Source organism: Rhyacophila brunnea, unplaced genomic scaffold, assembly GCF_057557595.1.
Source record: "Rhyacophila brunnea isolate RB1 unplaced genomic scaffold, BYU_Rbru_1.0 scaffold_3, whole genome shotgun sequence".
Lineage (NCBI taxonomy): Eukaryota > Metazoa > Arthropoda > Insecta > Trichoptera > Rhyacophilidae > Rhyacophila > Rhyacophila brunnea.
In genome coordinates this window covers 47,588,276-47,615,310 of record NW_028232965.1, presented here as the reverse complement: position 1 = coordinate 47,615,310, position 27,035 = coordinate 47,588,276, and the positions used below count along the sequence as shown (strand labels likewise).

The 27,035-nt window shown below is 33.5% G+C and overlaps 3 protein-coding genes across 5 annotated transcripts; 1 reads left to right on the top strand and 2 right to left on the bottom strand.

Annotated features, from left to right (window-relative positions):
- Positions 1-1,395: 1,395 nt before the first annotated feature.
- On the bottom strand, positions 1,396-6,440 carry LOC147068459 (sperm flagella and cilia-associated protein 2-like). The gene is made up of 2 exons (XM_085952409.1): positions 1,956-6,440; positions 1,396-1,410 (listed from the first exon to the last, which is right to left on the bottom strand). Exons 1-2 carry the CDS (start codon positions 5,601-5,603, stop codon positions 1,396-1,398), a joined length of 3,663 nt encoding a protein of 1,220 aa, XP_085808535.1. The 5' UTR covers positions 5,604-6,440.
- Positions 6,441-9,459: 3,019 nt separating this feature from the next.
- On the bottom strand, positions 9,460-13,187 carry LOC147068458 (uncharacterized). Of its 2 annotated transcripts, none has more exons than XM_085952743.1 (2): positions 13,063-13,187; positions 9,460-11,566 (listed from the first exon to the last, which is right to left on the bottom strand). In XM_085952743.1, the coding sequence occupies exons 1-2, from the start codon at positions 13,084-13,086 to the stop codon at positions 11,003-11,005; spliced, it is 588 nt and encodes a 195-aa protein (XP_085808869.1). In that variant the 5' UTR covers positions 13,087-13,187; the 3' UTR covers positions 9,460-11,002. The 2 variants fall into 2 exon arrangements, with proteins under 2 accessions (XP_085808869.1, XP_085808868.1); XM_085952742.1 differs by having other exon boundaries at positions 10,254-11,566; positions 12,899-13,124.
- A 4,771-nt stretch (positions 13,188-17,958) lies between these two features.
- On the top strand, positions 17,959-20,195 carry LOC147068457 (glyceraldehyde-3-phosphate dehydrogenase). Of its 2 annotated transcripts, none has more exons than XM_085952878.1 (2): positions 17,959-18,019; positions 18,925-20,195. In XM_085952878.1, exon 2 carries the CDS (start codon positions 18,935-18,937, stop codon positions 19,931-19,933), a length of 999 nt encoding a protein of 332 aa, XP_085809004.1. In that variant the 5' UTR covers positions 17,959-18,019; positions 18,925-18,934; the 3' UTR covers positions 19,934-20,195. The 2 variants fall into 2 exon arrangements, with proteins under 2 accessions (XP_085809004.1, XP_085809005.1); XM_085952879.1 differs by having other exon boundaries at positions 17,959-18,558.
- The last annotated feature ends 6,840 nt before the right edge of the window (positions 20,196-27,035 follow it).

The window sequence follows — 27,035 nt, the reverse complement described above, 5'->3', positions numbered from 1 at the left end:
AGAAGGAAGCTACTAATGATAGGTTTTCTAATAACATTATTTTTATTTGGAAGGACGTCGGTTATTATAATTGAATATTCTGATGGTTCTAGCATATTATGTATAATATTATATTAGTAAATATTTTTATTATAAAAAAATCAATTTGGTACTAATTCTAAAATTTGGGAAACAATTTTTTTATAAATTAGATAGGTGCGTATTAAAAACTATGTTATAAATCTAATATTAATCAAACTACCTAGCTATGTAACAAAAATTATATTGCATGACAGTAGTGTATAAGCACGATATCATGTGAGCTCACATGACACGATAACATTCTCTTTCCAGCTGTAGTGAGTTTTGCCTTAATTACTCGAATCATTTAGAGGTGGTCTTCAACTTTCGTACATAATTGGTTCCTGAAAATGTGTACAAAAGTAGAGCAAGGTAAAAGTTTGTTTTAAATTATTTATTTACCAGAGGAGAGGGGAGCGACTGCACGAAAGTTTATAGTTTTTGCATTATTGACAAAAATCTGAATTTTAAGAAGTGTATGAAATAGTGAATTTATATAATAGAAGTCGAGTACGGCCTGTAATACAATTTTTATTGTCACTAATAATTAAAATGGATTAAGAGACTTTCATTTTCTAAACGGTATAATATTCATCACCATACATTTTATTATTTCTATTAAGTTGAATTGTTTCTAACAGCATTGCCTGTTTTTCACCTGTCTTCACCATTTCAGCAGCTATACGGCACGGATTACATATTGTAAATTTATGTACCGAATATAAATAATCATGCATGAATTGATGATCCACCAACCTGTGGGAAAATACACCATCGGATTCATCCATATATTTTAAATCTGCAAATACTCTATTGACCCCCTCGATCAGTTTGTGAAATGGATTCAAAAATTCCATTCTGCAATGCCAAGGAAGAGAAACGTACAGTATTCTCATCACTAATTCTTCGCATACGATAAATTTACTTTCAAAGTCTTTATTTCTTATAAGACTACTGAATTTTGAATTAACTGTACCTTCACTATCACAAATAGATATTTTTTTTAATATTGTATTGTTAGAAATATTTGACAACGTAGACTTCATTGAGTGATTTGATTTATCAGTTTCATTATCACTCATTTTTGAAGAGTTTTTGTCGACAAAAAATTCTGAATCATTTTGAATTTCTGTAATATTGACACCGTTACAAATTTGTATTGTTAAATGTATCCAACTATTTACTATATTGGCCACAAATGATATTGCTGATTTATGGGAAATGTCTCGCTTTTGCAGTTCGTTGAATCTTTCTTTTACGAAAAGTTCGCCATTTTTTATATTCCAATTAACCAGTTTTCCAATACTCAAACTTAGAGCCATGCAAAATCCGCGTTCAGGAATACTTGATCTACAAAATGCAAGTAAAAAAGCTGAATAATTCATCTCTTCAAAACTAACTTGAAACAATTTGAAAAGAAAATTTTTTATTGTATCTATCTGTAATATTATTTTGTAATCGTCATAATCATGAAGTGGTTCAAACCATAATTTTATTTCTTGATAATCATCCCTTCCAATTACTTCTCTTCTCAATATATCTTTCTCTAAATATACATTCCGCAGTATCAGAAGCTGAATTTCACTAGGAAATGGTATATTTAAAGATAATAATACAAAATCTCTCCAATCTATATAATCAATATCGCCATACACTTTGTCGACAATAATTTCAATATCGTTCGCTTCAAGTTGCGACCATCGCATTTTCTTTTCACCGTCCCAACAATGAAAATCAATTAAAAAGAAATCTTGCAATATTATTACAAAATGTTTTTTAGGCATACTACAGTTTTTATAGAGAATTGATAGTCTATCTGTTAAATACTCCAAACATGTTATGGGTATTTCAAAATTTTTCAGATATGTTTCAGAATATTCAATCTCATTTATTACATCTTTAGCGATTTCATCGAAGTCGTCGTCGTGAAAATTTAACGGTGCCGAAATAATTGCTCTCTGCTCGATGGCCTCCGTAAAAAGATCATCTAAAACGGTGATGGAGACAAAGGTTTGTTTAAATCTCTCTTTAGAAATAGCAAGGGCCAAATGAAATGCTTTAAAAATAATTTCATTGAAAAAATTTATATCCTCATGCGCTTTTAGCTGTATAAGTAATAACCGTCTATTCAATCGATCACATTCATTTTTCAATATGCATCTCCATTCAAGAAAAATATCGGATATTTCATTTTCATTCAGTTTTATTTTCTGTGCAGTCGCTGACATGCCAGATTTCTTTTTTGCTTGTTTTTTCTTTAACAATCTAGAATTCTTTGGTTTCTTCAATTTATTTTTTTCTTTTTCTCCTACATCAACATAATATGCCACCATATTTTTTGCATATTCTTCTATGGTCGCTTTTACGATTGAAATATAAATATAAAATGGGTTATTTCTAGTTGAGAATTCACTATTACTAATCAAAATGTTCTGAATATGTGAAGATACACTAGCAGTATGATGCTCAATATCATCAGACGGTATTTCCTTACTACCTTTCGATTGACCTGCCGTTATGTGTTCAGAGACGTCAACGGAAGAGTCAACTGTTAATTTTGGTAAGTCAAAATTTCTCATATCTAGAAAGAGATTTTTTTGAAACAATATACCCATATAATATGTGTAAATCAATTGAAACGTTTGCAACGATCTACTTAATTCCGTTTGCATTGTGTTGGCAACAATATTTGCAAGAGTCGTTAAGTTTTCTGCTACCCAATTATGTCGAATAAGAGATATTCTTTTCTCCTCAAAAATTGATTTGTCATCTTCACAAATATTGACCAATTCTTGCTTTAATTCAGCTAAATCACGATACATAGAATTACTTTTTTTAAACGAAGTATAGTTCTTCGAATTCAGTTTATTTTTAAAAGCAGTTATTAATAGCTGCATCGAATCGTTATTAGAAGTAGGCTGTTGAAGGGCATTTTTAATAAATTTCACATAAGGTACCGTATCGGAAAGAATTTTTCTTTTCGTAGAAAAAAGATTTTTTAAATTAGTTATATACGTAGATTCAATGGTTTCCCAAAAGTTAGCTAACGATAAAACTATGTCCTCAGGCAGGGGTACATCCACAATATTTATTCCTGAACTATGTTTATCGATGACATTTTTTTGTACATCAGAATTTAACATTTCATGTTCATTATTCCCTGTAACATCACCTGTTAAATTTACATTTTCAGTTATCCCATTTATATCTTGAGGCGATGTTGACATGGATAAATTCAGAATCGACGGTATAAATTCATGCTTTATCACTTTTACCTTTTGATTTTCAAAATAATTTGATAAACAGTTACCATCAGATAACTGAAAATCATCTAATAAATATTTGACAATGATGTCCAAAATTGGAGTATCAAAATGTTCAATTAAGATTGTGTACAAAACACCTTGTTCTGTATAAAACCTATCAAGATTTGTATTGTCAAAAGAATTTTTATTCACAGTAAAATCTTCCTCCTCCGTATTTGAGAATTTTTTAACCTTCAGAAAGCGTGTAAAAAATGTTTTAAACTCTTCTGTCATTATTTCATAAGGTAAAATACGGGAATAATTATTGGTTTGGTTTTCGTCATCTGTGTCAAATAAATTATTAGAACATTTTGGCATCGTCTGTCCAGTTAGTTTTTCTTCCAACAATTTAGCCTGGTCGTAATTCTGTGGAAAGTCGACAAGAACCCATCCAATATCACATTTCAGTGAATCGATGTACTCTATAACGGCAGCTGTCAAAATATCATCTGTGATATTGTCGCCATCTTGTAAAGTTTTAGACATCATTTTCCCCAGTCTAGCTGCTTCTGTATATTCACTTGATAACGGAAGAATACTCGGTGTTTGCGTCGATTTATTATCTGAACATTCAATATCAGAAGTCTCTTTTCTAAATTCTTCTAAACAAAAATTAATGACTGAATCAATGAGGACAATTTGAATATTTCTATTTGACATTATGTCAACAAAATCTTGCATATCCATAATATTTTCTGCATCATTTAAAATGGCTGTAACTTTCTTACGTTCCATAACTAACCGAAATGGATTTTCGTCATTGGGATATTTAGTAGTCAATAGTCTATTAATTATGTGGCCGAGTATTATTGAACCTTTCGGACAGTCATTTTCAACATCAGCCAGTAAATTATAATCAGCCAGCTTTGTCAAATTCCACGTCCCGGTTTCATTATGATAGTCTCTTAATTCTATCTCATTCAATACTTCTGGTTTTGTCTCTTTTCTCAAAGCTATTTCCTCTTCATTCCCTATCTCATCAGTGCTGGAGTCAATCCAATATTGAGTTGTAAGAAACAATGTCTTCCACTCATTTAATATTGTATCTGGAATCTCAGTTTCATGTGTTAGTTCTCTGAGATCAGCACAATTGAAAGCAAAATCGATGACTGCTAAAACAGTATCCTTACAAATGTCATACTTTAAATTGGCTTGTTTTATTTTATGCTCTAATAAAAAATTTTCATGAAGAACTTCAAAGCGTTCTTTTTCCTGGTATATCAATTCGTCTTCCTTATTTTGATGAACTATATTTTCTAACTGCTCATTTTCATCTGTTTTAGTTTCCATCATCAGTGAAATTTCTTGATTTGCATCAAACAATTTATTGGAAATTTCTTTCTCATTCTCTGATATTGCAATGACAGTGAGTTTAACAACACGTTCCCCATTATCTGAATCAGATTTCTGTGACAGATTAATTTTACCAATATTTTGGAGATTGAAAGCATCTTGCCGAGCTTTCTTTTCCAATTCCTTAAGCTCTTCATATGTATGATCATTAATTGAAAATTCACAATCAGATATTATTTTTGGCATTGACAAATGGATTAATTTAGGACTTGAAATCCCCTTTTCATTAGTTTTTAAGTTATTATCATTTTTTTTTGATAAAATTGGTTCAACATCATCTATAGCAATTTGTCCAAAATTTTTAACATTCCTTTTCTTTCTTTGACTCTTCCTGTTATCTTTGAAATCCAGCTTTTTAGTTTCATCCAACACCAAATATATTTGATATAATAACCTGAGACTGACCGATCCTTTTCCTTCAGATATACTTTTTAAATCATTTGTGTTCAAATCAACATTAATATTTTTAAGCCACGCTTTCAATTTCGTTAAATTATCTGTAATGATTTTTGCATCTGATGAATCACATATCGACTCCATCTGATTAGCAGTAATAATATTGTAAGAATAAAGCAGTTTTGCGATGATAACTCCATCACACATGACTTTACCAAATTTTTTGGGATCTGATGAAAATGATCTGTGCAATTTTGAACACAGCCATTTTTGTAAAATGTCAGTCATGGTGTAAAAAAAATTATATTTCATCAAATATTGAACTATGGACGTAGAATCATTAAAAAACCGATAATTTTGAATAGGATCAAGTGTTTTTTTGACAGAATGTATTTGTGCAATTTCTGTTCCTATTTTTTTAAATTTAGTAGTTATTTTTTCTAATAATTTATGGCCGACATGTGTAAATCTTAATTTGGTGGAATGCATTTAAACTTTTTGTCATTATAAAGAAATATTTAATTGTATAGAGATGGTTGTATCAATTATTACTTCTACATCTTGAAGATGAGCAAAATATTGATATTGAGTTCAGCGCCTTTACTTCATTGTTCCCTGTCACAAGTGGAATGTATCGTGATGGGATTTACTTGATATTACCTTGGTGCAGGTGCACCTAAATTTTTACAATTCTATTTTATTGGTCGATGACATTGAGCTACTTTACAAGCTGCTTGTTGGCGAATTTACAATCTGCCTGTTAACTCGCCCAGTGTCATCATCGAACAAGTTAACAAGCTGATTGTAAACAATCTACCGAGAAAAGATGAAAGCCGGTCTACTTTACATGCTACACGCTGGCGTGTGGGCCAATGTGCGTCTGCATTGTAGAGCGATAGTGACGACCTCCCGCTAAAAAAAACGAACTACGTCCTGTCAAAATAGTCACTAGCTTGTGGTTTCTGAGCGAGTGGAAAGTTTTGTGTGTCATCATCATAATCGCACTAGCTGACTCGCCCGCTTTTAAATTTGTCAACAAGCAGCTTGTGAAGTAGCTCAATGTCATCGACGCTTTAGTTCTGTTTATTTATGGTGCTTTAGCACTAAATAAAAATGACCTGTCAAAAATTCACATGAGTGTGAAATAAACATCAGTATATTATGATTCTGAACAGGATACCTAAAAAATGGCGTTAAAGACAAAATATTCATAATAAAGTTTTGATTTTTTTTATTAATAACAAACAATCCTACTTCTTAACAACTTATTTATAGCAATTTATGACAGGGTTAATATTTTCATAATTACAATATTCGATATCCTTATGAGATGGGTGGTATTTAAAGTATAAAACGCTACAATGTATTTTTGCAAACATACATCACTTACATAATATTATGTTGGTCTAAATAATTGTATTTATACCTAAAAATTTAAAATAATCCTTGTAATGTACATAATTCATCTTACAATCGTTAAATCTAAATTGAATGGTGTTAGCTTCTTTCTTCATGTTGATTTGTTGATTAAACAAATTATATTACTTGAAATTATCATGGCTCGAAGTAAAAAAATGTTATTCAGACATTGCGTAATGTTGTGGAAATCTACAAAATAAAAATGTCCAACTGCTCAAAACTGATAAATAAAAAAATAAAAGAAAATATATATTTTTTAAATAACTAATAATAATAAGTAAAAAACAGCCCATGCCACCCAAAGTTGGGAGTGAAATGAAACAAGTTTATAGTAGTAGACGTGAAACAATCACTTAAACATTCAGACTTTGTGAAAATCACATAAATGTATTGTGATCTCACCGGGAATCTAAACCCCGGGTGAGAAGCCAGTCGTCATTGAAACTAGAAAATTGTGTAACTCCAAAAACACTACTTTACAGGAGAGACAAAAAACATCATGGTTTCCTATACAAATATATGGTCATCCATGATTTAACAATGTTACGATTTTTCTGGAATTACAAAATTTGCAAGATGGATAGATATTATCAACGGCCACTAGATGGCATTCAAAGTCAATTTTTGATTAAAACGGAGTTACACAATTTTCTAGTTTCAACGACGCAGTGTTCTATGCATTGGAATACGAGGGCCGCTATATTGGTCTGAATAACTTTGATTCAATTAAATTTTTTTATAAATAACAATATTTATAGTATCTGAGATATTTACAGTCTAGATTCAACGGAATTATTTTATGGACTAATACATAATATAATATTATTATATATCTATATTTTGCAGTATATTCTCTATGTCTTATAAATAATTATGAAATCGTGTAGTGAAATACACTTATCCCTCAGTGTACGCGGCGAGTTCAGCGAAAAGCTGCATAAAAAAGACACTGAGCTTGGAATAGATTTCGGGGATAAAAATGCATAAACTGACATTGTACAAAGCTGGAGTAAAAACATATAATATGCTTATGTACAAGGAACAAAAGATATAATCTGACAGCATAATTTGTAATTAAAATATGATTCAACATAATTGCTGCTTGCTCTTAAAACAAATGATTTCTTCTTCATAATAATTAGTAGTTCAGAATCATAAAATTATCAAAATCATCACAAGAAACATTAATTTTTTTGTGGCCCATTTTCAGATACACAAACTGAGGAATTTTTAAAATTTATTTTTAGTAATACTGTCATGAATTTCTTCGTATTGCAGGTAAATATTCATTAGATCATATTGAAACTTTAAAAATCAAACGTTTGGTTCGAAATCTATCACTTCAACACGTCAGATGTCAAGAAATATCGATAATTTATTATAGAATAATTTATAAAAATATATATTAAATTAATATATTTATTACTTAACACTATTGCAATCTTAAAAATGAATGTTTAATAGAACAGACGTTACAACATTTTTAATGCTTTTTGCGCACTTGATATTTCATGACCTATTTTAGTATCAAAATAATATAAAAACACGATAAAAACTATATTTAAAACTGCGTAAATCGAGAGATGAGTGTAATTCATTGTTGGTTCAATGACTGAAAAATGAGAATACATAACATAATGAAACAAACTTATTAATATAACATTTTATTAATATTTTCTGCAGAAAATATGTAGCAAGATCGTGCTTCAAGTGGTGTTTAATTATTATTATAGCAATGGTTTCAGTCAAACACGTACAGATACAATACTTAAATAAGCATAGTCGAAAAAATATTCCAATAATAGTATATTCGTTGTGAATATCGTCACATTCAAAATATATTTAAGTACCAGAAACAATACTCAATAAAATTAGCAATTTCTTTGCAATTTTGATCAAACTATGGCGAGTAATAGAATATGAATATGTAATCATTCACATTAATTGATTAAGACACATTTCTTTATATCCAAAATAACATCAAGGCCAGAGATTGCATTATTGATTTAACTCTGTATCCATTAACGGAAGAAGAGGCATATTTAAAAAAAGAATTATGAGGATTTGCACGTAGATAATATTTTTCTCATAATCTATAATTTTTTCCTGTCAAATAGTTTATTTTCTTAAACTGTTTGTTATAATTTTGTCTCTGGTATTCGACAACACTACAGACCTACAAACACTCTCGAAAACTACTTAATCAAGACTCTTAACTGGACAAAATCTGACATTCAAATAAATTGTTCAAAATGGCGTCCTATGGTAGTTTGTAGTTCCATTTTTGGCCATTCTGAAGATAAGTTTGTAGGTCTGTAGTGTTGTCGAATACCAGAGACAAAATTATAACAAACAGTTTAAGAAAATAAACTATTTGACAGGAAAAAATTATAGATTATGAGAAAAATATTATCTACGTGCAAATCCTCCCCAGAATGAAGATTAGCCACTTTTTGGGTCCAGTTTTCTTCCAAAAAAAATCCACCTAAATTCAGATCTAAACGACCCATCCCATATAAACGTACAGCGAAAACGCAGTGGTGTAACTACTTCATCGCAAGACTATGCAAGCATTGTGGCCTAATCGTACAAGTGGCCCTAAATCTCAATACGATGGTCGTTAATGAATTTTCTATTCCATAATATAGGTACCATGCACAAAAAATGAATCCCACAGAAATATGATTTTTAAACGGAAGGAAAGATAAAAAAAGCTCTCGACTGTGATTATGGACGGGAAAAACATTTTTAAAAACACTTAAAAACGCAGAGGCAAAAAATTCAATATCATTAATGTATTCGCATTGTCAAGAAACACCAATACGCCAAACACATATTTTGCAAGCTAACAGGGGTCGAATACAATAAAGCCTTGCAACTCCTCAAATATGCTGATGATATACATAGATACAATGGCAAGATTGGGACCAGCCCTAAAGGAGGCTGCAAAATAGCTGTTACCGAGAAAACCAGACTCTAGGTAAATCTAGACGAAATACATGCTTGCGAATGTGGCTCCTTCAAGCCATTTGTTTACAATCATCGTCTACGAATCTGGCTAACTAGGCAATGCTGGTTATAAATGAAGCCTGTCAACAAGGCAAAATGTTGATTAATATTCTTTTACGAGAGCTTTGATTAAAGCTGATTTCATATATAAATGGAAAAGGAAAAAAACTTTAAAGCTAATTGCCTAAACAATTGTATTGTTCATAAAAAGTCACTCAAGTATTCAAATAATCATTTTTTTACATCCAAGACAATATAATTGCATTTAATGATAAACAGCAATTATTTTGAAATAACAATTCACAGCACAAAACAACAGATTAATACAGTCAATATCATCTATTAAGTATAATTAATGAGAAAATCGATATTAAATTTCTAGTCTATATTGATTTCACATTACCCTTCACTCCGATCTAAGCATCCGGCTTTAGCAACATTCTTAATATATTCATGTGAATCTCAAGACAATTATAGAAAAACAAGCAACTAATAAAAAATATTTTTTATTGACAGCCACAATCTTGTTTTTGATGACAGCTGCAATGACAGAGGTTTTAAATAATATTGACAGAACATCGATGTGATAAAAACACAATATGTATGTAGACCCAGGAATTTCTTATCCAATGTGGATCTCAATAATCTCGTAAACATCTAGAAAGTCATATAACAATGTCTAAGTTGTATAATGATGCGTCGGATTTTTTTATAAAAGATTATAGCCAACTCGTTTTAAACTAAATGTTAATTATATATTTAAAGTGAAACAATCACTAATTTGTATATTATTATGTGTTTATATAGATGGTATTTTCTATACACACTCTATTATTCATAGTTCCACTCTACTTAAATCTAATTTTCATAAAGACATTCTCTAGTGCATTTTTTATATGAAGTTTTAACAATGGATACAAAAATTAACAAAAACCAAATATGTGTAGGTGTATTACACCTACTATTTTAGAGAGACTAGTTTTACTTCATGTCATTATATGCATTAAACATTTAATCTTCTTATTAAATTGATTGAGTCAGTTGAAAGGTAAAATATTTTTATTTATAAACGCATTAAAAATATAGTCTCTGTTGAGAATTCGAAATGTTTTGTTTTCTGATTGATAACGATAATTAAAGAAAGTATGAGTAAACAATGTGCATACAACACAATGTATTATTAAATTGACAATATATTATTTATCTAATAAATATTTTAATCTCATACAACTCTGCAAACAAAAATATTTAAACCATAAACATAAAAAAAATCTAATCAACAAACCTCTATAATAATAAATGCTTATATAAATATTACTTTTAAAACTGTCTTTGGAAATCATACATAATTATTGTAGGATTAAGTAATATCATTATTAGAACACAAAATAATACACTTTTAACCGTGCGTATATTAATAAACCAATATTGTATAAGTAATTCAGTGATCTTTTAATTGACTATTCCATTACTTTCAGCTTTTGTATCCGACTAGATACAAATTCCATCTCATGCGAAGGCTGCGAAGCGTCGATATTTTCAACTCGCGTGTCTTCCAGAGAGCGTGCCTTTCTCAGAGCAGGAATAGCAGGTTTCGTTAGGGTGTTTCCAATTTTGGGATCTAGAATAGACACATAATTCGATGCGTAATCCATCCAAATATCTTGAGGCAGCTGCAAGTCGGCGGACTCTCGCCAGTCCAAATTGAAGCCTTCTGAATTTTCACTCTTCGTTCTGTTTCTCTCGGGTACGACATAAGGCACTGCTCTATTGTTCGTCGATCGCTTTATACGGAGACCGATGGTCACGTTGGAAACGTATCTCGTATTCATTTGAACTATTTCAACATCGGACGGCTTAGGAATAATTTTTCTAGAGTAAATGTTAGGCCTGCTGCCAAAACTTTTCCTACGCATCTCCTGGAGGTACTGATTCCTTGAATTTGTGATTGTGCTCAGCATTCCAAGCTCCTGCAGCGCTGAATCTAGATTATTCAAACCGGACCCTGATGCTTCCCCTGCTTCCTGTTAATACAATTTTTTTTTCATGTTAATATAATAGGCCCCGTAATCATTTAACGATGAATACACATTTCAGATTGTCTTAGTTAGTTTTTAAAACTCAATTATACCCTGCCTAACGCAAGCCATAATAGATATTAGATAGAAAATATTCTTCTATCTATAAAATTTCTATAATTATTCCATTAAACCACACATAACTTTAGATATTTTTATAGATAGAAGAATATTTTTATCTATTGTGGTTTGGATGAGGCAGGGTTTAATCGAATTTTAAAAACTATCTGCAATTTGTATTCTTATATCCCGTTTACACGTGCATAGATTTACTGCTGACAGTTTAGTATTAGTGCGGCCATAACAAGAAAATGCACATGTAAACACGTATTATCGTGCTTGCTAGATTGCATGCATGGATGAAAAAAGTTCAGAAGCTTCTGAATTTTCATGCAATAGTTGGAACTTGCATGACGTATGCGCATCCGCAGTAGAACGACAGTGGCAAACCTGCCGGAAGAAATACGAACTACATCGCACATAATATTTTGATGTTTACCGATTATCTACGAACCTGTCTGAATCTATCAAATAGCACCATACAATAACAACATTGCGTCTCGCTTACGCTTAAAGAATGAGATTGGAGAGACAGTTAGCATTTTTACACGTAAACAGTTATATCACGATAGTTTAAAATACAGACTATTGCAAGTAAATCCATGTATGTGTACAGGCGCTATGAAAACAAATAAGCATGACTGACAAATTTTAGTGTGCACTATTTATGTCAAATCTCCACAGCTTACCTCCACCCTTAACCACGGACAGGTATTTATAGACTGTTCGCACTAAAGCTGAACTTCCCAAATGATTGGCTAGCTGCGATCAGGAAGTGTGCCGCAAGATATTTATATATACATTTGAGTTGAGCAACAAAGTTATAGCGAGGGTTTGGAGCTGAACAAACAATTGAAACATTTTTTATGCAAGATACATTTTTTTCAATAATGATAAAATAAAGTAAACATAGCTCACTTTCGCTCTATAGTTACTGTTTCAATAATCCCAATCTTCGCACATAATTATTAGTACTAGTATAGCAACAATATCTGAGCATACTTCAGGAGAAACTCCATCATTATTTTAACAAAATCGACAGTCAACCGTTTCAATTGAACTCGTAATACTACTAATAATTTGCCACGATATTAAATATAAACCTTTAAATTGTATTACTTGCAGTTCTAAGACGGTATGACAGCGATTGGGAACTAAAAACATAATTACCTTCTAGATTTATTACAAATTAAAGTTATCGCATAATATCCATATTACCTCTGGGGGGCGCAGACTCGCAGTACCAACGGGTATATTAAACATTGTAACAATTACTGTTTAAATCGCCTGTCAGAAATTAAATGTCGACTGGCGTAATAGTCACAGGCGGCGTGCAGCTAAAGACACAAATGAAAAAAAACCCAATTCATTTTGCATCTTACCTCTGGAACATCACTGCAAAACATTTTAGGGTATCAATGCTCAGTTTATCGATGCTGTCAATCGTCATGAAAATATTTTCCGTATTTTCACAATAACAAACACTCGGCAAAATAAACACAGTAATAGATGTGTCAAATATTATGTTGATAGTGTGGAATATTTTGACATCTATAATTTATTTTAGTTAGCAGCAACACATTTTATCAGTAGTGCATGACATCAATGTAATGCTTCGAATAATTGTACACACATTGTAATTTTAATAAAAAAAACAGAGGCACTCCCATATATTTTAAAATGTGACGTTTTTCACTAAATAACAGTAATATATTCTAAATATTAATATTTTAGGTTGTATTTATTTAAATATATCTACTCAATGTTATACCATTCTACTGTTATTATGATATATTTAAACAATATACACTCTTGTGTAGGCTCTTTTTTATTTACTTTTTCAAATATTTTGTTGAGGCTATTTGAATGGTAATATTATTTCCCCAATTCTCTATGCAATTATTGTTTTAAAAATCTGTAATTGAATTTAAAAAAAAAAAAACAGTCTTGTTTGTTATGGAGAAATGATGGCCCAGGCTCATTTAAATACAATTTGGTGCGTGTAAATGATTACCTACCTATGTATACATTTAAATAGATATGTAATCATTTACACGCACCAGAAATCGATTATATTTAATTGTCTTTGAAAATTTGAATTTTGACGAAAAACATGTAAAACAAAAGTTTTCAAAAATCAAGTTGCATTTGTGCAATGACTAATAGGCATCTAATAGGTATCTTTCAAATTAAAGAGACATCATCTTTATCTTTTCTTCATATCCAGGGATCTCAGAAAATAAATAATAATAATTGTTCTGTGTTCATATCCTTTGCCCATTAGATACTAGGTACTGGGGTTCACTGAAATTACAGACTTTTCCAACAACTCTTTTCATTTTTGGCGATTCTGCTTCTTGGATCCTCAACGAGTTGGACTCATTATCGTCGCTCGTCGCCCAAGGACGGGAGCTGAATTTTTGACGGTATACTCATACCTGATTATGACGTCCCCTTTATTGAAAGAAAAACCCAGTAGGTTAGTATCCAGACCTGTTACTTATTGATCCGAATGACGCAAAACCCATTTTAAGGGTGGTTCTGTAGCAAATTTGTATTATAATGTTCTATCTGGAATGGCTTTTAATAATAGTTACCTATCGGAGAATAATAATCGATACACAATATTATCATACTAGGTACACCAAATCAAATATTTTCTTTTCCTAACGGAGGACCCACCTAATACAAGCAGTTGAAAATGGCTAAGACAACATAATACCTATATATTTTATTAATCGATTGAAAGCTTGATAATGAAAGGAGTTTTACCTACCAATAAAACTCTTATTATTCATGTTGACTTTGAAGTCCTTGGAGATGGGGTTTGCTCTTTCTTCTTCGCGTGAGGTTATATTCTACTAATTTATTTTCCTTTTTCTTGTCGTTGGTCATTCCTCCTTTTTTTATTTTACTAGTCAAGATAGTATCGCAGAAACACAATTTAAATCATTTCTAAGCAAAATGACGCAGCAGGCGACTTATTAATGTAAGTATGTAAATATATAGAACAAAATGATAAGAGGATATACCTACCTAGTATATGAATTTTTATCTTTGGGTTAAAAAAGCTCTCGATTTTCATTTCAAACGGAATTTCTTAAATTCAGCTATAAAAATACTGGGCCGGACAAACTGGGCGGGGGAAAATCCTGAAGGGAATGGACCGTATGATATATTTCTCGAGAATTTTCTAGATATTTTCTATATGGCTATCGAAGGACGTAGGTATATCGCTATCAATTTATTAATAGTACCTACCTATTCAGATTTTTTCGTATTATGCTACTCTCTAGTTATAGTTCAAACTCTTTAATATTATAGTTATTTTTTGAATGTCCAAAATATGTAATTATTATTAACCATGTCCTTGCTTTTTCGTACAATGTGGTTGTTAGTAATTTTGAACAATCACAAACACCCAGGCTTTGAGATAATCACATACATAAATAATATATAAATAAATACAAAAATATTCTATTTCAAACTTTATCGGTTTCTATCTTGCTACAAAGCAACATTTTTAGCAACTACATTATGTGTGTGTATCTGTAATCAATTCTCTTATTATTTCGAGAAATCTGCTCCGTGGTATTGAAGACAGAGATGAAAACGAAACCGGAACCGAACCCCAGAACCCCTAATTATTTTGGAATCGGAACCGGAACCCTTGCTTTTCTGTCAATCGCACTTACAGTGAACACGGCGAAATTGTTATTTATTTTATCTCTTTTTATATCCTTTGCTTCATTACTGAAGATGATGGTCACTGATATTACAAACGTTGCCAAAATCTCATTCCATCTAGATGCTAGAGGCTAGAGCTATCCTGCGCCGATTTTGTTGCTTCAGCCATGTTCATTCAGTGACTTCATGTTGGTGTCGCCCCACCTGGAAGGATTGATTACCTATTATTGGTTTTGTGATACTGCGATGTTTCCATGTCTTGGTGAAACGACTCATGGCTTTCTTGAACATCACAATTATTACTCTTCGCCTAATTTCCTTCTCTCAGCGATCAGAGCCATTGATGCTTGGGCCGATATATATAAAAACAATCACTCGTTTCAAATGGTTTTGTCTAGTGAGGAGGCAAACTTATCAGGCCGAATTCAGCGCTTGTTTATCAATTCACCAAGGAGATCGCACATATTATTGCTTCCGCTAGTTACGAATAACGTTGTATCATCCGCATATCGAAGGTTTTTTTTTAAATAATAAATTCTAAAGTAACGGATAAAACGGTGATTATGATAATAACATTTACTATCTAGTATGCAGATAAACAGAGAGTAAAACATTTGCATAAATTAGCAACAATAATTATTGTGTAGAAGGCCTTGAACAAAGGACACACCTCCAAACTCCTTTTTAGAGTTCTTGAAAAAAAAGAATAACACTTACTTTCATTTTTACGTGTATGCATGCTAAACAAAATGTATTTTAAGTACATATTTTCATTTTCCGTGGTTACTTGCTTCATCTATGTTAGGTAATAACTATGGTTTTTACATATTATTCTTATTGGAATCTTATAAGTTTCAATTACAAAGAAATACTTATGTAAAAATATCTTATACCTATATTTAGGAACTTTTATATTGTTCAAACATTCGGCGAGATGCAGTAGCGGAACTTTTAATTCTGCCCCTCTCCTCTAAGTCGATAATAATATTCCGATATGTTTTATTTTATGTAAAGAATCGTATTAAAAACTTAACCAAAATAAATGTTAAATAACACTAAGTATACCAATCCATAATAGTATATTCATTGAACTGGCGTTTACGTGTTAGAACTCAATTAATTATAATGATTTTGAAACCAACGAGGTTTTGTTGGCTCGACGATGTTTTAGTTATTTTTATTGACAGCTGTTTTGGGTTGCAAACAGTGCTAAATAAAACAGTGCCAGTCGCTGGGTATTTTAAAATCCTAATAATTTAAAACCTAAAAGCACATTCTTCAATATTTCAACCTACTTATCGAAAATTCCAAATTTGGCCGATCTCAGTAGAAGTGGCAATACATTAATTTGTCTTTGGAAATGGACTGACTAAAATTATTGTTTCTCTTGTATTTTTACGCTCAGATTATTGGGTATGAAGTTCTTGATATTTTTTCAAGTTTAAAATATCAATCACATAATTTTACATACGCAAATGATTTAAAATTATTGTATGTACCATAATATTGATGAGAACTGTTTGAAAAGGTGCCGGAGCACGCTCCGCCCCAGAAAAAAATCCAGTGCGCTCCGGCTCAAATCACCGTTGATTATAAAGCCATCATCGGAGCGATATAAACATAATAAATTGACCGATTAAAAGCTTAAAATAGTGATAATAATATATTTTCTAATATAATTAATATAATAATAATATAATATAATTTTTTGCTGCATGCAAATGCAATATATGTAGGGGAAACGGGATGAAATATTCTTAATAAGGTAATATCGTGCTTTGCAACATTTATCAATAATTGTGTAAAAAAACATCTGTTGGCTCAAACAATGGAATGGTTCATTCGAACCACAGATATACCTACCCGTAAGCCGTAATATTATCATGAACATACAGTTCACCTTTTCTTTTCAATAAGTACTGTAGTTGCGAATATGTATGTATTTTTACATCAAAAATTACCCCATGATCCGCACTGCGAGGTCTGATACAATCGTGTATTTATAATATTATTATGTACCTAGTTCCGCCACTGGTGTGATTATTTGACATTGAAATAGAATCAAGAAGAAAATGAAGACGCTTATAATATGCAGATAGTATGAATGTCAGCATGTAAATGATAATATTTAGTTTATCATCACATCATAAAATAATATTGGGACATGACACGATTTTGACAAAGTATAGCTAGATACCAACTAATTATTTTACTTAATTTGTAGTTTGATTATAAAAGAGCGCCGTTGGAAGATTTTAGTAGATAGGTACTCATCTGACAGATTTTCAAAATGTATTATTCAGACAGTGCGAATATTACATTTTTGAAACCATACACGGTATTGTTACAGCTCAGCAAACGCATGATCGGCTAGATGTTTTTTATAATTACATACCTACCAAGTTTATTTTTCGAACATTACTTTAAACGTGGCGGGATAATTCGTCACAGCATACGACGCGTTGCGATTGGTGCGCGCTGTACCACGTGACCAGAAACGTATGCGATCCCACATTGCGCATGCGCACGCGCACTCAAATTCTGTGGACGAAAATTCGCCCTTCATCTGACACTTCATTTTTCCAATCTTCATTCATTGGTAGCCGGCGCAATTGCTGCTTCGTTTTTGAGTGCTCCTCCTTCAAACTAACTGTAAGTATTTAATATTTCTTCCCAAAATTAACTTCATCAGTATCATCTTACTCATTTATAAGTTTGCCGGCTCAAACATATTGTATAATTCATAATTATTTATGATTATATTCTCGACTTGTCCAATAGTTTCTTTTTCCAATTATTGTCTATTAATAAGTTCAATTTCTTTAGTTTGTACAAGTTTATAAATGAAAATATTCGTGTAAAAGTGTTACCTAACTCGTTAGAATTACTATTTCATATTATTGTGTTTAATTAGTTGAAAGGTTATTACGTGTGGGACGTTACACATAATTGTCGAGAGTGACCTTTCTTTGACCTTAAAAACTTCTATGCCAACGTAACAAGTGCATTTCCCGTAAACCATTGCAGTCTCCCTGAGCTGCAAGAAAGTTTTCTTGAATTTGACCTCTGCTAAAGAAAATTGGCAGTCGGCACTTTTATAATTCTTTACACGTCGGTGGCTACATAGTTTTCTTGGTTTCAAATATATTCGTGATAGTGAATCCGAACCGGCAACAGGTTTATCTCCTGACGTAAATAGTTTTTTTTAATACAAAAAAACAATTTCAGATAAATTTTTATCTATGGACTTGTTTTTCATCATCAATATTTAAAAATAATATATTATATTTAACAAAAATAATAAGGTTTAACCTTTGAGACTGGATTTCATTTAATCCTTACACAAGAGAGTTATCTAGTATCCCATGTATGCAATCCGAATTGATTAGTTATAAAAAATAATCAGCTTTTAATATTTCCGAGAAAACATTTTTTTTTATTTTTCTGTCTTCATTATTTTGATTTCTTAATATTCTTATACTATTGTGTTGAGCCGATCTCAATGACACCTTATAAACTTTTTCAATATAATGTCTAATTATATTTTCTATTTTCAGAAAACACAACATGTCTAAGATTGGAATCAACGGATTCGGCCGCATCGGTCGTCTGGTGTTGAGAGCATCTCTCGAGCGCGGCGGCAGTGTCGTAGCTATCAATGACCCCTTCATCGGCTTGGATTACATGGTCTACATGTTCAAGTACGACTCCACCCACGGCCGCTTCAAGGGCACCGTCACATCTGAGGGAGAATTCTTAGTCGTCAACGGAAACAAAATTCAAGTGTTCTGCGAACGCGACCCTAAAGCCATCCCATGGGGCAAAGCCGGAGCCGAATATGTCGTTGAATCGACCGGAGTCTTCACCACCATCGAGAAAGCCGGACTTCATCTTGAAGGCGGAGCCAAGAAGGTCATCATCTCCGCTCCCAGTGCCGACGCACCTATGTTTGTGTGCGGAGTCAACCTTGAGGCGTACGATCCGTCCATGAAGATCGTGTCCAATGCCTCTTGCACCACCAACTGCCTTGCCCCCCTCGCCAAGGTCATCCATGACAATTTCGAAATCGTCGAGGGTCTGATGACCACCGTCCACGCGACCACCGCCACCCAGAAGACCGTCGACGGTCCCTCCGGCAAGCTGTGGCGTGACGGCCGCGGTGCCGCCCAGAACATTATCCCCGCTTCCACCGGTGCGGCTAAAGCCGTAGGCAAGGTAATTCCTTCCCTGAACGGAAAACTGACCGGCATGGCTTTCAGAGTCCCAGTCGCCAACGTCTCCGTGGTAGATCTGACTGTCCGTCTCGGAAAGCCCGCATCCTACGAAGCCATCAAGCAGAAGGTGAAGGAGGCGGCCGCCGGACCCATGAAGGGAATCCTGGACTACACCGAAGATGCCGTCGTGTCGTCTGATTTCATCGGAGACACTCATTCCTCGATCTTCGACGCGGCCGCTGGCCTCTCCCTCAATGACAACTTCGTCAAGCTCATCACCTGGTACGACAATGAATTCGGTTACTCCAGCAGAGTCATCGACCTGATCAAGTACATGCAGAGCAAGGATTAAACGCATTGATGTTGCATTTTTTTACACCGTACCATCCACACGAAGTTAGGAATGTCGAGCTAGAATTTTAGCACGCGCTGTCGTCAGGTGGATTCTGCCACCGAATGTGTCGTATATCAATAAGATTTTTAATACTAAGTCGTCGACTGTTGAAAATGATTAATGAACAGTTAATCAGTGCATTTTTTTTGCGTTAAACATTTATTATTTCTATTAATGATTATTATTTAAATAAATAAAGTTTCAAACCTTTATACCCCTACATCTTTTTTTACTGTTTTCCTGACAGCACAAAAGCTTTTACATTTCTAGAATCCTATAAGTTTAATTCATTAATATGATATATTAATGAACAATATTATTTTTTACCTTCTCCCATACAAATAAAACAATAAAATAGAAATATTTATTTGTTTCTGTTAGCTAAAGAGGTAATCTCTCTTATGCGATCATCGTGATAAGTGCATTTATTCCAAGGTGGTGCAATGATTGATAAATAAAATCATACCGTTAATCAATCAGGATAACATTTATATCAAGTCATTTTTACAAATATTTGTAGGTACCTATGTATCTACTGGAATTAGCAATAATCGTAGTTCTCAATGCATTTGTTTTTATTGGCAAGCAGAACATTAAGAATTTATCTCTATTATGGAGAGATATTCACACTCTGCTTTTCTAAACAATATTAAAAATAATTTAAAAGTAAAAACAATAATTCATATTGTTTGATGACAGGATCACATCATGGTCTTGTGGAATTAATTATATTCATATTAGTAAGTACATAATATATATAATAGCAATACCTCTATGATAATAGCCATGGGCATATTTAACTATTTGATACTCTACTCGCATCACCAGAGGGTCCCATAGAAAAATGACATATTTATATTTTAAACAAAATTTAACCACGTAAAATGGCGTAACGATATCTGCATCATTTGTCTTAAATGGACGTTACTGTATCCTCGGTAGATTATTCATTTTTAATGCTCTTATTTCCTTCGCCTCCAATATCAATTTAAATGATTCATTTCACTTCCTTAACTCCACACATAATAATAGACTTTCTTAATATTGTTACCTCTTTAAATTGATTCAAACTTTAGTATCATTGAATATCTTTTTGTTACACATCAGGGCTCGAAATCGACCGGAGCGCTGTTCCGGTTTGTGAAATCGGTAAAATTATCGCTCTGTCTCGTGGAAAACCGAGAAAAGAAGAATTTGACCGTCTGAGCTAAACAGGTCAAATAACAAAAAAATCCAACTTTTATTTTTACAAAATACACATAAAATTTCAAAACCCTGTATCTTCAGAAAAATGATAACTTTGCAATTTCAAACGCTGTTACACATTACATATTTGTCTTTTGAATAGTATTCGAGATTATCTATAAACATGCATCAAGACATTACTATTTTCTCAATAATCGAAAATTCTTTTTGTAATTTCTGAGATGATAATAAATTCTATATAAATATCAATATCCATTAAACAGCATTTCTATTGTTTTTCAAACATTGTTGCTAACGATTAGGCTATTCGCTATTTCACTCTATATTTTTTAATTTGGCCCTACTCATATAGACATCAGTGGCGAAGGGTGGAGGTAGGCTGTTAAGATCCTCCATAAATAGTGCACATTAAACTTTTTCAGACATACATATTTGTTTTCATTGAAATAAGACTACAATTTACAGAAAGTGTTGGTTAGTTTTTAAAATTCAATTAAACCCTGAGAAACCAAGCCATAATAGATAATAGTCAAAAAATACATATCTATCTATAAAATATCTAAAATTATGCAATTAAATCATACATAACTTTGAATATTTTATAGATAGAATAATATTTTTTATTTATTATAGTTTGGTTTAGGCAGGGCTTAATGAAATAAAAAAATGAACCAACAATATGTGTAATATGTATTTTTAATCCAACGAAAACAAATAACTATGAATGAAAAAGTGTGCACAGTTTTGTCGTATCGCCCAAATTAGACCAAAACTATTATGGTTTCGTTTAGGCAGGGTTTAATTGATTTTTAAAAACTAACTAACACGATCTGTAAATTGTAGTCTTAGTTCAATAAAAACAAATACATATGACTAACAAAGTTTAGTGTGCACTATTTATAGCGAATCTTAACAGCCTACCTCCACCCTTCGCCACTGATAGACATTCTTCTTCGGCCATATCCGCCCCTTGGTTAGAGCATATGGACACCACGAGGCGTCTCCAAGAATCCCTATCGCTCGCCAGTCTTCTTCCAGGTCAAACCAGCTCCGCCGTATACACTCAGTAGATAGTATTTAGCGGCCTTTCAGGATGCCAGAATCCGGTTGGCTTGAAGAACAGGCAAGCCAGGTTGAAATTCTCTTCTGGCATCCGCAGCACGAGGCTGAACCAGGTCCAATATCCTCTCAGCGCGACGAGAGGCTGCTTTATTCGTTCTCTTATCTCCTCGTTGCTACTAAAGTCATACCCACCGCACATCCAGTATCCGTTGCAAACATCTGTTTTTGAAACTCAGTATACGGTTGCTCTCAGCTTTCGTAAGGTACCATGATTCACTACCATAAAGCAGCACTGTCAGAATAGAAATGTCGAATATGCGGCATTTGGCTTTGACCGAGTACAATCGTGAGTCCCGGACACTCCGCATCGAGTTGAATGTTGCTCCAGCCATTCCCATTCGGATAGAAAGCTCTCTCTGCAAAATGCCATCTCCCGTGATGTGTACCCCCAGGTATTTAAAGCTGTCGACGCTCGATGTTTTGCCCCTCGGTAATCAGAGGGAAATCTGGATCAGGACAGGTGCTGTTGCATAAAACGTTGGTTTTCTTCGTGTTGATTTTTAAACCTACTCGAGATGAGTTGTCATGCAACCTGTCAATTATCTCCTGAATGTCCTCGATTGAGTTGTTGAATAGACACTCAGAGTACCAGTAAATCCGCTGCCAATTATATATAACAAAGAATTTTGTGAAAATATTCAGTACGTAAATTAACTGCTGCTAATGAAAACAAAAAAAGAGAGATACATCTTGATATTCAGATTCTGAATGGTGTTAGTGAATTATTCTGTCAAACGCTTGATATAAAATAAATATATATCAATACTTCCTCCAAATCGATTTAATCGGATGTAATTATTATATTTTGGTGAAAACCTATACAACTTCATAAGAGGTCTTCATCGAGCAGTGAATCAATTTGGGCTGATATTAAATACAATATTATTAAAAAAAACCTAATGAATAGGTATAATATCTGTGTGCGAAAGGAAAAGGGACATGAGTCTAAAATCACTTCTTTTCTGAAGAGCCCAAGATGATAGGGTTTCGGATAATTTTATTTTGTTTGAAAACTCCTGTGTGGAATTTAGTAATTTAGAGACGTTGATTTGACTAATAATTCGTTTTCTTATTTATGCATATAACATTAGCATTATCGTTAAGATGAATTCTTCAAGGCCTTGCCAAGTTCAGAAGCTTCTGAATTTTCACACAATAATTGGTACTTGCACGGAGGATGCGCATGCACAGTTGAACGATAGTGGCGAAGTTGCCAGAAGAAATACGAGCTACACCACACATAATATTTTGACGTTTACCGATTATCTACGAACCTATCCGTACCTGTCAAATAGCACAATGACAACATCGCTTCTCGCTTACGCTTGAAGAATGAGATTGATGAGTTGATGATGATGATGAGATGATGAATTTTAAGAAAGCGGCGCATCGCGGACGTTCCAAGGTCAGCAATGCGACCCTTACCGTACTACCTGCTGTCTTACGCAGAGCAAGTGAATAATAAGGCATCCGATGCAAAAATCGACGTACGTAACGGCGCAAAACCTGACGCTCTCAAAGCCCGGGAAATAGACATTACCGCTCGAATATCCACTCCAGTTGACTTAATATTGTAAATGACTGATGTTCAAATGAGCCGGCAATAGTGGTTAGGTCGGTATCTTCAAAAGATCGAACTTTTCCCGCCGCAGCTATCGGATATCAAAAACGGGCATCCTAGCGACATCTCGCCGCGAGTAGCGGCAAACCTGGTCACCTGCGTGAGGCATCGCCGTTCTACACCTATGCGAAGGAAGGCGAACGCCAAGAACCCCAGAACCAGGAGGGCGGGGTGGACGACATCCCATAAGGCCTTCGGCCAGTTTAAATATCCCACCGACATACCGTGCCGTAGTAAAAAAAGGCCGGGATCTACCTCAGCGGCGGATAGCGGAACTAACGACGGCCGCCGAGGTGCCCCCTCCACGCGGGCGGCACAAAGAAGCTTTTAAAAGAAGCTTGCGCAACTCGAAGAGGCCTCTTTTCTCCTCCGACGCCTTGAAGACCCTACCTGGGTCTCCACAGGACCTTCATCCGAAGGTGCCATCCACCAGCACACCGCCAAACCCTGAGTACCCTGTATCAATATTTTTTTTTCGTTAATTTCTCCTTTGTATAACTTATATACTGTATAACGATAACTATATAATATTTGTATAACTATAAGTGTAACTTTGTTCGTTAATAACTTTTGTCTTCCCTTTTGTTATTCTTTTTATTTCGTGTCTAATTTTACGCCAATTTATTTCAAGCTTGCCCCCCTTCGGGATTATATAATATTAAAGCCATGCCCTGTCAGTGATAAAAAATAATTCTAGGTGTTATTGGTATTATTTTTAATTGTCATAGTGTAATTGTTTCGTAGCGTATAGGATCCCTTTAATGTTTAAAAGTTTTTTTTTTTGTATTGCCGATTTACGTGTGCGTTAGATTATTCCGCAGTTGTGTTTAAATTTAATCCCCGCTCTATTAATTAATTTACATGTTAAGGAATTAAGTCTAATTGACCTGTGAGGTTTGTAGTGTGGTATGTGGTACCACAACATACGCTAAGCAAGGTGTAAAGTAGTCAATTGTCGTCTTAAATTCTCATATTTCGTCCTTTTTTTGGTTTAAAAAAGAGCGGCGTTTATCGATTTCCTGAACCTGCACTGCCATCTGTAAAAATCAGATAGAGGCACGTTACCTGACGCGCGAACCTTTTTGCGTCGATATATCGATTTCTATGCTTGGCCTTCTTAAGTTTTTTTTTTAAATTGTTTTGTTTACGCATTCCGTTATCCCGCCCGGGCAAATCAATCCTACCAAATAAATTAATTACGCCGGGTTAATTTCCGCGGGACAAAACCGTTCTTCCCGCGCGCAGGAAGGGCATTTCACCGGACGTGATTGTCGTATGATCAGAGAGCTTTGTGGTGCCACATCTCACCAAATATACGTATATATAGGGCTTTCTTTGTCTTCGGTTGGTCTAATCATCAATACAACCGCACCCGTCTGACCAGCCAGCTTTTGACGGTCCACAATCCTCGAATATAAATTAAATAAGTATAATTTCTTCTTTCTTTTTATGCTATTGCCATCTGTGTTCAGTCCATAGCACACGAGGAAAAATGCACTTAATTAAATAAAATAATTGAGTTAGAAAACCCGCAGGGCGTACCCCTCCCTGCAAAGGACTTAATTCGAGGATTGTGGAGTGGCTTTGGGTAGCTGAATCTATAAAGCTTCAACCAGCGGTTGTCACACTGGGCGCCTTTGGCCCAGTACTCCCAAACAAAGCCCTATATTGTTCGTACTTTATAGGAATAAATTGGTATGTAATTTTTCTTTATAATAGTAAGATTTTCGATCTGATACTTGTGATTTGACGTGTTCCTACGACTATATAATGTGTGCTGTACCTGCATGATGGATTAACCCCTTCAGGTCACTACGCTTGGCGATGTAAATTTCTAATATAATAATTGATCAAATGTTCTTGTTTTTATGTAACTTTACGATTAAACCTGTATTTGTAATAAATAAGATTGTAACCCAATATTTCTGTCGTCTACCGCATTAAATGGATCTCTGTTGAGACGATCGAGCGTTTCATTTCGACCACCCGAGTCTCCTTCCCTTTTCAATACATGCATGTGTACAGGTGCTATAACATTTATGTGTCTTTTTCTTCCTCAGAAGAAATATACCAATGTATATTTTAATTTACTATGTATTAAATAAGTTATTGGTTTTTATATATTACTAGCTGAAGTACCCGGCTTCGCACAGGGTAGCTTCGTGGTCATATTTATCTTAGATATTTAAAAAATAATAAGAGGTAATTATTTTTTTAATATTAAAATATCTGTGTAATACAATATGGCAATATGAAAATAATTCTAATAAGAGTAAAGGTCAAACAAAAGACCCAGGGCTCGAAATGGATCGGAACGCACCGGAGCGCCGTTCCGGTTCGTAACATCCCCAAAATTATCGCTCCGTCTCGTGGAAATATTAATTTGACCGTCTAAGCGACATATGCCATAAAATAAAAAATCTAACACACTTATTTTTTAAATACATATACAATTTGATAATAATGTTAGGTAATATTTTCGTAAAATTATCGAGCGCTCCGGTTTGTAGAATTTTACATTTCGAGCGCTGAAAAGACCACTAAATTAAAATCGAATCAAAAATATGCAAACGTTATTAATGTTATTAATATGAAGTAAAAAAAAAAAATCAAAATTGGATGGAACAAACAAACAACAAACTTTGTATTTTATATAATACTGATTTAGAAACCTTCGAAGGTGTGCGCACAACAACTGACAAAAGGTTCATCGCAATCGGATGAATGGTATAGGAACGCATACGAATAAAAGAAGATATAATGAAGAAGAAGAAGATGGTTTTTCTAATTTAGAAACCTTTGCGGGTGTGCGTACAATAACTGACGAAAGTTTCATCGCAATCGGATGAATGGTATAGGAACCATACGAATAAAAGAAAATAGAATGAAGAAGAAGAAGAAGATGATGATTTTTCTAATTCAGAAACCTTTGCGGGTATGCATACAACCACTTACCAAAATTTCATCGCAATCGGATGAATGGTATAGGAACGCATACGGGACAGACAGACAGACATTCATTTTTATATATAAGATATAGCCTATACTCTTCGCGCAAGTGCAAGCAATAAGTTGACAAAGTTTTTTCGCAATCGGATGAACGGTATGGCA

Bases quoted from the DNA above. Each gene is read 5' to 3' on its own strand.
- LOC147068457 (XM_085952878.1), top strand. From the start codon at position 18,935: ATGTCTAAGATTGGAATCAACGGATTCGGCCGCATCGGTCGTCTGGTG.
- LOC147068458 (XM_085952742.1), bottom strand. From the start codon at position 12,943: ATGTTTAATATACCCGTTGGTACTGCGAGTCTGCGCCCCCCAGAG. The intron at 11,567-12,898 runs GTAATATGGATA...TTGTATTAACAG, and splicing joins CGAGTCTGCGCCCCCCAGAG to GAAGCAGGGGAAGCATCAGG.
- LOC147068459 (XM_085952409.1), bottom strand. From the start codon at position 5,603: ATGCATTCCACCAAATTAAGATTTACACATGTCGGCCATAAATTATTA.